This window comes from Castor canadensis, chromosome 6 (assembly GCF_047511655.1).
Source record: "Castor canadensis chromosome 6, mCasCan1.hap1v2, whole genome shotgun sequence".
Taxonomy (NCBI): domain Eukaryota; kingdom Metazoa; phylum Chordata; class Mammalia; order Rodentia; family Castoridae; genus Castor; species Castor canadensis.
This window is the reverse complement of record NC_133391.1, coordinates 46,029,249-46,044,459: the sequence shown is the minus strand read 5'-3', so window position 1 is coordinate 46,044,459 and position 15,211 is coordinate 46,029,249. Positions and strand designations below refer to the sequence as shown.

The 15,211-nt window shown below is 33.4% G+C and overlaps 1 protein-coding gene across 2 annotated transcripts in view; it reads right to left on the bottom strand.

Annotated features, from left to right (window-relative positions):
• The window catches only part of Hfm1 (helicase for meiosis 1), a 117,790-nt gene that overhangs the window by 82,476 nt on the left and 20,103 nt on the right, over positions 1–15,211 (bottom strand). For both annotated transcript variants that reach the window (XR_012448942.1, XM_074076498.1), the window contains exons 7-18: positions 14,883–14,953; positions 14,327–14,459; positions 13,355–13,506; positions 12,714–12,791; positions 12,342–12,500; positions 10,542–10,742; positions 10,340–10,428; positions 3,843–3,886; positions 3,552–3,653; positions 3,040–3,185; positions 1,941–2,035; positions 1,170–1,303 (exon numbers count right to left, since the gene is read on the bottom strand). Coding sequence is in view for 1 of the 2 variants with exons in the window: in XM_074076498.1 (XP_073932599.1) it covers positions 1,170–1,303; positions 1,941–2,035; positions 3,040–3,185; positions 3,552–3,653; positions 3,843–3,886; positions 10,340–10,428; positions 10,542–10,742; positions 12,342–12,500; positions 12,714–12,791; positions 13,355–13,506; positions 14,327–14,459; positions 14,883–14,953 (1,404 nt within the window). In the remaining variant the exon portion in view is untranslated. The remainder of the gene's footprint in view (positions 1–1,169; positions 1,304–1,940; positions 2,036–3,039; positions 3,186–3,551; positions 3,654–3,842; positions 3,887–10,339; positions 10,429–10,541; positions 10,743–12,341; positions 12,501–12,713; positions 12,792–13,354; positions 13,507–14,326; positions 14,460–14,882; positions 14,954–15,211) is intronic.

The following is a 15,211-nucleotide window of genomic DNA, read 5'->3' as shown; positions in this document are numbered from 1 at the left end:
TTAGCTTTTTGGAGGGACAATACTAGAGTTTGAACTCAGAGCCTGCGTCTTGGTAGGCAAGATCTTTTGAGCCATGCTTCCAGCCCCTTTTGCTTTAGCTATTTTTCAGATAGGGTCTTACAGGTTTTGCCCAGAGCTGACCTCTGACCAATATCTTCCTACCTATGCTTCCTGAATAGCTGAGATTACAGGCATTTGCCACCATGCCTGAATTTATTTGCTTTTATACACAAAAAAGAGGAAGATCACACCAAGAAAAGCATGTCAATGATTACAGAACTAGAGGAAAGAAAAGGGAAGAAATGGGACCTGAATGGGGTTAGGCATGGAAGACTTTTAATAATAAACATTCTTATATTTAATGATTTTTGAATTAAGTAAATATATTTATTACCTAGTAGAAATAAAAAGTGTTAAATGATATAGACATTTATGAAGATATTCTTTTTTGCTTTTTCAGACAGGGTCTTACTATGTATCCCAGATAGGCCTTGAACTCAAGATCCTCTTGACCCCACCTATCAAGTGCTGGGTTTACAGGCAAGAGCCACCACATCTGGCTGAGATATTCTTATAATAAAGGCTTACATTATCCTTGGAGATCTGAACCTGGTATTGCAATGAATCGGGTTTTGATATTGAGCAATCTCAATCTTTTTTATAACCTGAAACCCTCTAGAAGCAACATAGTCAGATGTGTGTTAGCTTTAGAACTAGAACAAAAAGTCCACAGCAACAGTAACAGATGAATTACTTTGATTTCTTTCTCTTTTTTAACTTTGATTTCTTTAAGTTGAAAAATGAGCTGTCACAAATTCAGAACACAGCATCAAATACTATGTGTGGAAAAAATTCAAGATCTTAAAACTAACTTATTTTACATGATTTAAAGGCATTTTTCCTATTTTTGTCAGAGTTGAAGTTTTTTTCTACTGGACCTGTTTTTAATGGTATCAATTAGAAAGCTTATTAAAAGACTAGAACTAGGACAGATAATTTCCTCACTGTTTTATCCACTCTTATCTCTAAACATAATTTTGTGACTATTGTTAGCTTTTGTTTCTGTTACCTATTAGATTCTGAAATCCATTCTGTAACCTAATAGTATAAATAGAGGCTTACTGGCTTGAGGAAAAAAAAAATACTCTTTTCAGGTCAAAGTAACAAACCATAATGAGATGGATTTTTCAAGGCTCTGATATAAAGCAAGGTTGATCGTATCCATTCCAAAGCGACATTCACATCTGTGATGGTATGCAATGCTATCTCTGCGTTTAAATGTTCAATAAGATGTCTGTGCAAACTAACGGAAGAAGAACAAACTTCTGTATTACCAATATACATTTCAACATAATAAATATTACTTTTTTAACTTTAATAATAGATATGCTTATTGCTTCTTTAACAAATCATGAAAGATAACTTCTAAAAATAGAAGAAGAAGCTTAAAAAGTCAGCTCAACTACTAAAAATACTAGATTTCTCTCTATTTCATGGCTCTAGGAGGTTGAATTATATTCTATTTTCCCCAAGAGAAAATATATCAAATACTGATGAAATACTGAAAAAGGTCCCTGATTGTGTATATTTCTCTCTCTCTACTATAAAACAAATTTCAAAGATGTGAAAATGTTATTCTCTTACTACACATTAGTAATTATAAGTTCATATCATTTATAAATTAGAATAATAATTAGTAAGATTTTATTACAATTTAGGTCTTTTAAAACAAGAATACATGTTACACCTGCTAAGAAACACTACTGAATAAAACTGTTGCCTTCTTAAAGAAAAAAAATGACACAAACTCTCTAGTTCAATTGTTGGCAATTTTCAAGAAAACGGCCTTAGAAAATTCAAAACCAAATTTCCTTTTAATATATTAAAAGAAAAATCAAGTTACATTAGCATATTATCCTTTTGGAATTTCTCTGTATTACCTGCTTTCTATAGTGTCATTACAAGCTAACATCTGAACGTACTTCTCTCTTGTACTTAACCGGGTCATAATAACTGCAGTAGCTGTAGTGTCAAACTGAAAAAAAAGTTGGAAGAAAAATTTAGTAAGGATCAGAGCATATCATGATACCACAGTCCTTTTCAATAACTCAGGTTTTATTTTATATTAAACAATCCCCTTCCCTTAAATAACAGGTCAAAAGTTCTAAAAAACACTTCTGATTTTGAATGTTAACAAAAATTTAATTTAAAAATCATCCAAGAGAATAACTGTGAAGTTCACATCTGTTTCAAAATGACATAATTTTGCAATGTTAAAGTCAAAACAAACTGGTGATTGGATAAAAGTTATAAGATAGAAGTATATAATCTTGGGCTTGATGTATGGGTCAGTGGCAGAGCATCTGCCTAGAAAGCATGAGGCACTGAGTTCAAACACCAGCACCGCCAAATGAACAAACTTTAAAAAAACCCAAACATACATATAATCTTATTTATCCTTGTAAACTTGCATAGCACAGTATTTTGACCATTTGAAAAGATATTCCTCCTGAATGTTCTCTTAATACCTGTATGAATGAAGCTTCATTCAAGCATTTATCAGAACAGGGTATATTTTGAAATGTATTATATGCTAACTTTTAATTATCACAATTAAATTGTGATAACATTAGCTGGGGACTACCATTAGCATTTAATGCTAGGAACCTGTGATGCTACATGCTCTATAATGCACATAACAGTTTTAAGCAATGAAAAACTGTCCCACCCAAAATGCCAATAGCATCTCCACTCATAATAAAAAAACAAAACAAATAAACTCCCCCAAAACCAAAAAGACGTTTAGCAGTATACTCATTCATAAACCCATCCCTTTACTAACTGATAGTTGTTTAGACAGCTGAGGAGTAAAGGTGAGATATGTCCCTGTTAGTGAAACTTGTTTCAATTCTATTCCTCTACTGAAGTTGTTTTTTTTCAGTTACATAACTTTCAACTTTATCTAATTATGAATTACTAATACAAAAGGGGGGGTTGCTATGTCTTTAAGTTAAAAAACTAAAGGTAACTGTCATTTACCTGAGGACGACCAGCTCTACCAATCATCTGTAGAATATCTGTTTCACTGTACTCTTCAAACATTCCTCCAGCATAATGCATTGTAGATTTTATAACTACCAGGTGAGCAGGTAAATTTACTCCCATAGCTAAAGTACTAGTAGTAACTGTATCAAATTAAGGAATATTAATTTCAAGCCTCATAATTTTATCATTCCAGGAAGATACTGTCCTATAAAACAATTATTGATATAAATGCAATACAAACTAAGAAATTTAGAAAAGGGGAAAAGGACATTATAATGTAAAATAATATATCCTAAACCCAGAAAACTATTAAATTCTTACATTTCAAATAGCACTATGTTCAGTAACAAACTAAACATTGCCACAGCTTGTACATGCATTAGTAGTCGCATCATTTTAACTTCTTGGAAGAAAAGCAGAAACAAGTCATAATACTTAAGCTTTATCCTCTTAAAGACAACTTTCCAAAATATTTTTAATATTCACAAGAAATACATTTGACTTACAAAGAACTGGTATATCTCCCATAATAAATGCTTCTTCTACTACTTTTCTATCTGACAGCTCCAAACCAGCATGATGATAAGCAATACCATGTATTAAGGTATCTATAATAGAAATATACCACCTTTCAGTTACTGTTAATATTTCACCAGTAATTGACTCCATTTTATCTATAGCTGAACATTATTTATAAGCTGGGAATTTGGCTTAGTGGTAGAGCACTTGCCTGGCATGCATGAGGCCTTAGGTTCAATCCCCAGAAACACACACACTCACAAAGTATATAAACATACCTCTCAGTTTTGAATCTCTTATAGAACATGCACAGTTCTGTAACCTGTTAAAAATACCATTGAGTTATTCCAATATCAGATAACTCTGAAAGTTAATTTTAAAACTTAAAAATACAAAAAGACTTTTGAAATATTACCTAAAAGCTATCGTTAAAACACAGGGAATATCCAACTTTCATATTCACAAGTCCCTAATTTGTTAGCTATAATATTAAAGCTTAAACTAAGAATTTAGAAAACTCATTTTTTCACAAGAAAAAAATGTTGTAAGTGGTATTATATTCATGGGGTCAGAATATGAAAGTCTACTCCCATAATTCACCTTAAAATGTTTATAAGAAGGGGGTGAATTCAACAATTATATATTGTAAGAACTTTTGTAAATGTCACAATGTACCCCTTGTACAACAATAATACTACAAAATAAATTAAAAATATAAGGAATAACAACTTTTAAAACTTTACTGTATCACTGGTAAGTAAACCAAAAAAAGACAGAAATAAAAATAATTTTTTATTATATTCTGAGATATGACATGTAAATTAAACTAAAGAGAAGTGAGAAAGTTTCTTGAGAATTTGAAAAGGAATTCTGGGTACTTTCAAAGATTCTGAAGGTTGGTAGGCTTGGTTATTAAATATATCCAAAACCCCCAAATTGATGTTTTTTCCATTCCCGTTGTAGATATGACAATATGAGGCACATTTTATAATATTCAGAATTTTTCAAAGATTCCCAATGGAATGAAGACAAACATGTTACTATTAAGTATAAACTAGCTGCTACACACAGTTAGCCATTAGTTATTTTAGAAATGTTGCCATATTTAATTATTAAAGTAATATGATATGATGGCCAATTCCATATATCAAGATCTAACTAGTAAATTATAGGTAGGGTGTAGCTCAGAGATAGAGTGCTTACATGAGGTCCTAGTTTGTGAGCGAGAGCAAGAGAGCACAGAGATAAGAGAGAGACAGAGACACACAGAGATGGCCCAACTTAATCACTTACTTTATTCCCAACAAGTACAGGGCTCCAAATTACTTACAGCTATTTATATCCTATTTTCTCTATACCTATACACTGGTCTTTAATGCCAGTTTTACCTTTACTGTATTACTAGTTTTGTAATGAACTAGTCAATCTGTTTTTGGGAACGCCAACTTAGTTAAAAAATTTAAAAATTAGCAATCAAGAATGTTATAAACCAAGTGCAGCAGTATGAAAACTATTAATGATCTGATGTAGAAAACAGTTTTACCAGAAAAAGTGCCTAATGGATGCATACACTCTCCTCATTTGCGTGATCACTGGCTAAATCTAGCCAATGATTATTCTTGATCAAAGTCAAAGGCTCATGAGGCATTCTCACTATAAGAATACTTCCAATTAAATTCTTGTAGTTAGCTTAGAAATTTTAAAATACAGACTTTCTTATTTAATTGTATAAGAGACTATTCTTTAATAGAAATTAAAAAGAACACAGTACAGAAAAGTGGGTCATATTAGCCAAGTTTAGAAGCCTTAGCAATAACATGTAGGGCTTGATGGGCAAAAAAACAAAAAGCTTTTTGGGTGTAGCTAAAAATTACTAGTTAAAGGGGAATTATAATGTGAGCAACTGTCTCCTTCCCTAGTCTGCACTAACTTAAAATGGTGTACAATTTCTTTCATTTATGCTTTTCTCAGGGAATAAAGTGAAAACAGAGCATAAAAGATAGACAAATGAGATTCTATTCAATTGGTAACTGTTCCTAATAAAAGACTGCAACATGTGAGTAACATTCTTTGGAGCATAAAACAAAACAGTGATGGCTTAGTCAATTTTCCATTGCTTTAACAAAAATCCTCGGTTCTGGGTAGTTTATAAAAGAAAAGGGATGCATTCAATTTTGGAAGAACATGTTGTCATAATCTGGTTGGCTTCTAGTGAAAGCCATGTGCTGCTCCGTGCATTGTGGAAAAGCAAAGGAAAACAGGTATGTGCAAAGACCACATAAGAGGGACAGACAGACAGATAAGGCTGACCACTTTCACAGTATCTAATCCAGTCCCACGAGAACTCACTCACATTTGTGATACCTAATCCAGTCTCAAGAGAAGTAATACAGTCTGTCAAGAAAGACATTAACCTATTTATGAAGGTGGTGAGCCCATGACCTACTCACATCCTACTTGGCCCCCTCTTAAAGGTCCCACCACCTTTCAAAACTATTACATTGGAGACCAAGTTTCTAGTATAAGCTTAGGAACAAACCATTTCCAAAGCTTAGCAGGCAGACAGAAAGAAATCTATGTTATTATTACCTTGTTAGCATCAATTTTACTTTCGTCTATATTTTAGCTGTAAGTCTTTTGTTGGTTTTGCTCACTATCTTATTCCTTAATCTTGCTTTATTGATATACATGATAAAAGCCCCACTCTGCATGCTTTATACCCCAGAGATTGTTTTTATAAGGCAGTAACCAAGCAGATCAAATGAAATCTTTGAAACGGAAGTGAAAGCATGAAAATACTATCTAGAATGTAGACAGGAAGCTATGTTTATATTTGTGTGTGTGTGTGTGTGTGTGTGTGTGGTACTGGAATTAGAACTCAGGGCTTTGTACTTACTGCTTGCCCTTTTCTCTCTGGTTATTTTTGAGATACCATTTTGCCCAGGCTGGCCTGGACCATGACCCTCCTAATTTATGCTTCCCACAGTAGCTGGGATGACAGGCATGCACCACCATGCCCAGCTTTTTTCTGAAGAGATGGGGGTGTCTCATGAACTTTTTTTGCTTGGGCTGGCCTGGAACTACCATTCCCCCAATCTGAGTCTCCCAAGTAGCTAGAATTACAGGCATAAGCCACCAGTGCCTGGCTTGTTTATAATTCTTTAATGGACTAAAATGGCTGGATATCCATCATTTTACTGAATAGAAAGTCAAAAGATGTCTAGAAAACTAAAATGGTGTCCTCTAGGCTTGATACATGTCTTCTGTTTATTAGTGACAGACTGGTAATACAACAGTTGATCTGATCCATAGTGGAGAACAGTATATCCTCTACACAAAATTAGTCAGAAAAATAAGCATCTGCTCATATGTACATGTAATTATTCAATCCAATCAATGAATTGGTAGACCAATTCATCTGAGGTCTACCACCAAACATATTTACTGATTCCCAAAAGCTGTTATTAATGATAAGAAGCTAATATTCATTAAATAGTATCTATGATAAGACTAAGTGGTAAAGAAGATGAATACAAGTCCCCCCCCTTTCCATAAGAAAGTTACAGTCTAATGAACAGAACAAATATTAAAACAGTAATTTAAAAAGCCAGGTGTGATGGCTATAATCCTAGGTATAATCAAACCTATAATCCTAGCTACTCAGGAAGGAGAAATCAAGAGGATCATGGTTTGAGACCAGCTCAGGCAGAAAGTTTGTGAGATTCTCCCATCTCAACCAATAAAAGCTGAGTATTGTGGTACACACCTATAATCCCAGCTATGCAGGAAGCATACATAGGAGGACTGTGGTTCCAAGCCAGCCTGAGAATAAAGCAAGAACTCTATCTCAAAAAAATAACCAAAGCACAAAGGGCTAGGGGCATGGCTCAAGTGGTCTGCCAAGTGTGAGGCCCTGAGTTCAAACCCTAGCACCACCAAAAAAAAAAATTAAGCTAAAGGTATTTGTTACAAATGCAGTAAGTGCTATGAAATGAAAGTACAGATGCTTATAAAGGTGAATAAAGAAACATCAGGAGGTGGTTGGACCTTTAAGAGGTGGGGCACAGTGATATGTGAGTAGGTCATGGGGTACCACCTTTGTGAATGTATATCTCAAATAGGTCATTTTTTATTTCATCAGCACTCTCACCTCCCCAATTAAAGTCACTACTAATCTCTTGCCTAGTCTATATGCTTTTATCTGTTGACCACATACATACTTGTTTGCTACTTTATTCTCTACATAATAAAGTCACAATGAAAGAAACAGTTGAAGATGCACCCCACAGAATGGGGAAAAAAAACCTCTGCCAGCTATACATCGGATAAGGAGTTAATCATCAGAATGTACAGGGAGCTCAAAAAACTAAATTCCCCCCAAAAATCAATAACCCAATGAAGAAACGGGCAATGAACTGAGCATAGCTTTTTCAAAGAAAGAAGTTCAAGTGGCCAAAAAACACATAAGAAATGCTCAACATCCCTGGCCATAATGGAAATGCAAATCAAAACCACCTCACCCCTGTTAGAGTGGCTATCATCAAGAACACAAACAACAACAAATGAGGATATGGGGAAAAAGGAACCCTCATAGACTGTTGGTGGGAATGTAAATTAGTATAACTACTATGGAAAATAGAATGGAGGCCCCTCAAAAAACTAAAAATAGAATTGCTGTACAATCCAGTAATACCACACTCTTAGGGATATACCTGAAGGAATTCAGGATATAACAGAGACACTTGCACACCAGTGTTTATTGCAGCACTGTTCACAATAGTCAGGCTATGAAAATAGCCCAGATGTCCTACAACTAATGAATGGATTAAGAAAATGTGATTTATATATAGAGAGATATATAAAATGGAGTTTCATTCAGCCATAAGGAAGAATGAATCTATGTGGTTTAAAGGTAAATGAATGCAATTGGAGGATATCATGTTAAGTAAAGTAAGCCAGGCTCAGAAAGACAAAGGCCATATGTTGTTTCTCATAAGTGGGAGATAGACACAATACAAATACAAGAAATATTGTGAAAACAGGTTATGCTAAGGGGAGGTCACTAATAGGAGAGGGAGGATAAAAGAAGGAAGCTAAGAAAGTGAATATAGTTATGTACTTTCTGTACAAGAATGAATATAGAATTTTTAAACCTGAAGTCACCATAAGAAGGGGACTAAGGTAGAAAAGAGATAAACAGAAGGGATGAAACAATTCAGGTTATAGTACATCTGTACATGGAAATGTCATAATGAAATTCTCCGTATAGCTATCTTAAAGAAACAAAAATGTTTTATCAAAAATGGAGAACAGGGAGGTTAAAAAGGTCCTGCCTGGGGGTTAGTACTAGTGGGAGAGGGGAAGATATAAGGAAAGGGCATAGTAGGGTTAATGTAGTAGAAATACTATGTACTTATGTATGAAAGTGGAAAAATGAGACATGGTTACAATTATTCCAGGAATGGGAATAAAGGATAAAGGAGAATGATGGATGGGGTGAATTCAACTATGTTATAGTATAAGAACATTTATAAATGTCACAATGTACCCTCAGCACAACAGTATGATTTAAAAAAGCTACTCTGAACTATGAATAAACAAACAACAAAGAATAAAAAATTATAAAACTAAATTTGTCAGTATTCTGCCTAAAACCCTATAATTGTATCTTGTCATTTGGATAAAATCCTAAACCTTTAGTATGGTTTGCCGTACCCTGTATAATATGATGCCTAGCTAATTTTCCAAACTCATTATGATCATGCTTTTCCTTTAGTCAGTAATCAGGCCATATTGGTTTCTGTTCTACAAATGCAGCAAACTGTTACCTTAACCAGGGCTGCCCTGCATTATTGTTTCTTATCCTGGAATGTTTTTTAAGTAACTTCTAGTCATCCTTCAAGTTGCACCCCTTAAAAACCATTAGATTGGTGACTTAGTGGGTTATTATAGTTAGAAGTTAAGAATAAACAGGACAGGGAATCAATTACCTATGGGAAAGAATCAGAGAGAGGTATGAATGATAGGTTTCTACCATGAGCAACTAGACAGATGATGTATAATTAAGTTAGAAATGCTGGAGGAAGAGCTGGCTTGAGAGAAATAACCAAGATTCCATTTTGAACACAGAGTTTGAAAAGCCTGTAAGACCTATAATTAGATGTCAGTTAGACAGATGGATTTCAGGTCTGGAGTTCATAAGGAAAGTCTAGGCTGGAGGTATAAATCTGGATATTCATAGATATAGAAACATATTGTTTAAACCTGAAAGTCAATAGATGCAGATACCTAGGAGTATGAAATTACTAAAAGTGAAACTGAGATAGAATCCCCCAGAATGTCAAAAGGTAAAAGGGTACTGACAATGAAAAGCCTGCAAATTAGGAAGAAAATTCATAGAAGATCATGGGAGAGCAGAGTTAAGTGTGTTTAAAGATGGTGAAAGTGGTCAAATGTGCTAGAGGCTCAGGAAAGATTAATTGGCAAGGACAGCTTTAGTGAAAGATTGCAATAGAGGCTGGATGGAAAGTGGGTGAAAAAATGAAAAAAGCAATACAGATAAATTTTATCATTCAGAAGTACAGATAAGCTAATAGTTGTAATAAGATTAATTTTCTTAATTCTTAATTCTTAAAATTACTATTATTCTTATTTTACAAATGAGAAAACTGAGGCTTAGAGCTATCAAGTAGCTAGGGATGAATCCACTTTACTCATCTCATCTACACGACCCCTAAAAGCCCATGTACTTCAAAGAAAAAAATGAAAAAAATACCTTTGTTTCTGTTCCACAGTCATAAAAAATTTAGTATCTTTCATAAGTACAGAAGCAGCCTGCTGCACACCTTTCCTTGTTGCACAAAACTGAAAATGAATTAATAATTTATGTATTAATCATATTAAAACTAAAACATAAAAACTAAAACTAAATCATATTAAAACTAAAACATAAAAAATAAGCAACCAACAATCCATACCACAAGTGTGGGTTTCTGATCAGAATATGTTCTTACAACACTTGCAATTTTGTAATTGAGGGTTATATCAAACTTATATTCAGTTTGGTTACTACTGCAGGGAAATCCAAGGACCACTTTGTGAAGTTTCACAGGTCTATGGCTCTCATCCATTTTCAGGCATACAGCAGGTCTTTCACCATCTGAAAGCCATTCTGCAATCTTCAGAAAACAGAAACATGCACATTAAGTTTTTTCTAGTAAATTTTTCTAGCAGCTTTTTTCCTGTGGTTTAAAATAGTGTAATTATAGTCCACCTTAAAATCAAGTATAAAGGTATTTAACAGAGCAGTCCTTTCAACATTACATATTCCACTGATATGGTAACAATAGCAGTATTTCAAGACTATACTCACATTTCTCTATGGGAAACTTCTAATTAATTATTATTGTTTTATTTTATTTTCCCCCATAAGAATCCAAAATAAAATTAAATTTGATGTTATAGAAATCAAATTTCTCACCATTATCAGAACACCTTTCTTTCTTTTTTTTTTTTTTTTTCCTTAAACCCGGGTTTTAAATTCAGGGCTTCATACTTGCTAGGTAGGCACTCTACCTCTAATCACACCTCCAGCCCTTTTTGCTCTGGCTGTTTTGAAGATAGGGTCTTGCTTTTTGCCCAGGTGGACCTGGACACAATCCTCCTATTTTATGCTTCCCACGATAGCTAAGATGAAAGGCACATACCACCACACCCAGCTTTTTCTGTTAAAATAGGGTCTCATGAACTTTTTGACCAGGCTGGCCTGGAATCATGATCTTCCCAATCTCAGCCTCTTGTGTAGCTGAGGTAACAGGTGTGTCCCAGTGCTCGGCTCTTGATTGGGATGGGGTCTCATGATTTTTTTGTTGTTGTTGTTTTGCCTGAACTGACCTCAAACCATGATCCTTGCAATCTCAATCTCCCAAGTAGCTAGGATTATATGCATGAGCCACTGGCACCTGGCATGTAACATCAGTGCTATTTTTTAAGAATTATACCTGAAAATAACTAAAACTTCTGTGTTTTCCTAAATACTAGCTAAATAGTAGCAAAGTAATGGTTGCCTCATGTTGGCAAGCGTTTGCAATTTTTAACCAGAGAACAAATAAATACTGAAAGATGGTAGTGTCAAAAGCACATTTCAGACTCAATACTAGAGTCACTACTTAGTTCCTAGAGCTGTGGTAAGCAATCCTTGTCTTCACCCAGTCATTAGTAATGAGGCGCTAGTCCTTGCTATAAAAATGAACCCTTATATTTGACAAGAAGAGATTTGAAATATTCTCGAGTGAGAACATATGGACTTTGCCCTAGAGTGGAATCTCATACTTAATGGGTATATGGACATGTAAAGAGACAATTGTTTGCAGTTTATACTATCCCCGTGTTTTCACTTTGCACCAATTATTAGTATTTACCATAAGACCAGGTACAGAGAGTTAGGGAAGGGGTGGTAATCATCTTGGTAATGATTTTTATTTTCTACCCTACTTTGCTATATAATTAGTCAGCTGGTTGCAATGACCACACATGAAACTTAAGTGTTTTAGGTACTAAGAAACAGTGTACTTCTACTGAAAATGTTTTATTAAACTTTGATCAATCAAATTTTATGGTCTTAATACTTATGAGATCTAGCCATAAATTTCTATAACATACTTTTCTATTAAACTTAATAGGTGACTGACAGAAAAAAACTTAATTTTACTCTGACATCAAAATGATTAGACATTTCACAAGTCATAAAAAACACAAGAAACTAAATTCTAACTTACATCCTCAGCATTTGGAATTGTTGCAGATACAGCTACAAATCTCATTGGAATAATAGTGCTGGTATTTTGTAAAGGGTGATATAAAGACTGTACAGTTTTCATTCTGCTAACTACAACTTCAAGGGTTGGACCACGATGTTCATCCTTTACAACATGTACCTAAGCAAGAAATCAAGAAATAATCATTAGCTATAACTCTAAAGATCTATTTAATCAATTAAAAATATACAAAAATATTACATTTTCCCTTGAGAAAATGAGTATTTTCTAAGGGATTAAGCAAATTTGTTGGTTGAAAATGGCATATTTCTTTCTACCCAATTTAATCACTATTTTATGTTTATCTCTGAAAGTGAATAATGTGTTCACTACCTCATCAATGAGAAATAGTCGAACTAGTTGGACCAAAGAGTTGTCTCTCCATTTCCTAGTCATGCAGTCCCATTTTTCCTACAGAAAAAGTACAAGTTGTTTAATGTGATAATGAATTAGAAGTATTATTTAAAACATCAATAAAAATTCTAATAGAACATATTACAAATGACGGGAAATGTTTTGGTTGCTACCTTAAAAGAGTCCAGAAAAAGATTTAATGACCAAATATTATTTAAGGGATTTTGACAGTCTTATAAAAAAGAACTAGGTCCTTTTTTTGTTTTGTTTTGTTTTTTCAGTTTAACCACAAAAGCTATTTAAAGTCATGGTCTAATTACATATTTTAAGCTCTACCAAGGTACTCCCTTGTAATACATAATATGTGGGCAAAACAATATAAGCAATAAATATGACTACAAATTATCCACAATAACATACTGGGTATTCTTTGCCCATTTTTCTTATTTGGTCATTTGTTTTCTACTTATTTATTTTAGGTATTCTCTTTGTACCTTGAATAGAATTACTTTTGATGTTAATTTGCTTACAATGTTTCTACTTTGTATTTTCATTTAACTTTTTCTCTTGATGAAGAGAAATATTTTCTAATAAAGGAAATAAAGTATAAAAATACTTACTGGAGTTGTCATAATAATATTGGCATGCTGAATCTCAAATAGGTCATCCATTACTGTATCTCCAGTGAGTTCTTTACAGTTTAATCCTATTGGTCCAAATTTTTCTTTCCAGTCATCAAAACGCTGATGACACAGGGCTTTTATCGGTGCCACTATAATAATATATTTACTTTGAACATGAGTCCAATTTTAAAAGTATTTTCACAAACTTTAGTTAATAAAGTTCGGGTAAGTTAAAAGTTACCAATATAGGCATATTATTTAGAGATATAAAGGTAATCACCATAAAGAAATAAAGATAGAAATAAAAATGATTGCTCAGGGAAGTATAACTAATAATGGAGATAGGGAATGTTATTGCTTTTTTTTAAAGCACCTTTCTGATATGCATCATGTGCATATATTACATTGAAGAAAAACATTAAAAAACACTAAAAGAGGAGAGCAGTGGTACCTTTATAAACTTCCAGAATTACAAAATGTATGATTTTTTATCTGCTCATTTTGACTGTCTTTTAAAAAAAGCATATACAGTTCAAACCCTCAACTCAAATATTATTTTTACTTATAATTCTGGGAAAATGTGTTTTGAACCTAACATAACAGAGAAAACCAATTGTGGTATGTTATTACTGAAAAATGTATGGACTAGGAATATTGCTTAGTGGTAGAACCTTTGCCTACCATCCAAAAGACCCTGAGTTTGATTCCTAGCACCACAAAAAAGAGAATAATGTATTAGGGCTGGGGTGTAGCTCAGTGGTAGAGTGCTTGCTTACCTAGTATGTGCAAGATTCAATCCCTGGACTCAATCCCCAGCACCCCAAAATAAATTAAATAAATACCCATTTATTTAAAAATATATGGGAAACCAAATAATAATGCCTGTGCTTTGAACCAAATTTACTTCTTCATTTCTGGTTCAATATTTTCTTATTATAATTAATCATTATTCTTACAAAATATACTTACTGTAAACAATTTTAATGTTCAACCATGGTAATGGTACTTCCATGAGCAACCTCGTTATAGCTAGCTCAAACACTACAGTTTTCCCAGAACCAGTTGGAGCACAAATCACAAAATTCCTATCTGTGTAAAGAAGCTAAAAAATAAAATTTCTTTGATTATATAATATATAGATTTTTTTCCATGCTCATTGTCAACTTGTTAGAAAATATGCTTTAGGAATACTCTGAGGAATAATAGTTCAAACATTTTTACCTCTATAATCATTAAAATTATAAACTTGCTCTAGACCCCCAACCTCAAAAAACAATACAATTAATATTCTCTCATGCTCTTTTATTTGTCAGTGATGAGCTAGACCTAGAAGAAAATCATCCCTTCCAGCGAAATCATCTTTCAAAGAAATTCTTACAATAAATGCAAGCTAATCCACTTACGAGAATCACGTGTATTTATTTAATAAACATTTTCTGAACTCCTAACATGTACTAGTCTCTCCTCAGAGATCACACAAGTTTCTGAGAAGAGTTAGATAAATAAACAGTTTTAGGGTACTTACATCATCAAAGGCTTTGGACTGTATGTAGTTGAAATAAGGGAATTCTTTGAAAATACTTCTAAATTTTGCCGCTTAGATTAACATTAAGGAGTTAAATATTTCAGAATCTCAAAAAACTGTTACTTTTAATTTCAAAATTCAGTTAAATTGTTACCGACTCCGACAGTATTGAATGATGAGGCCTCAACATTTACTATTTCAGTATCCTAAGAATGGAATTAACAAAAATTATTACAGTCTCTACTAACACTCCATATTCTAAAAAGAACTTATAAAGTCCCTATGGGGAAAGAAGAGATAATATAATGGCTGTAACTTGCAAGTTAAAT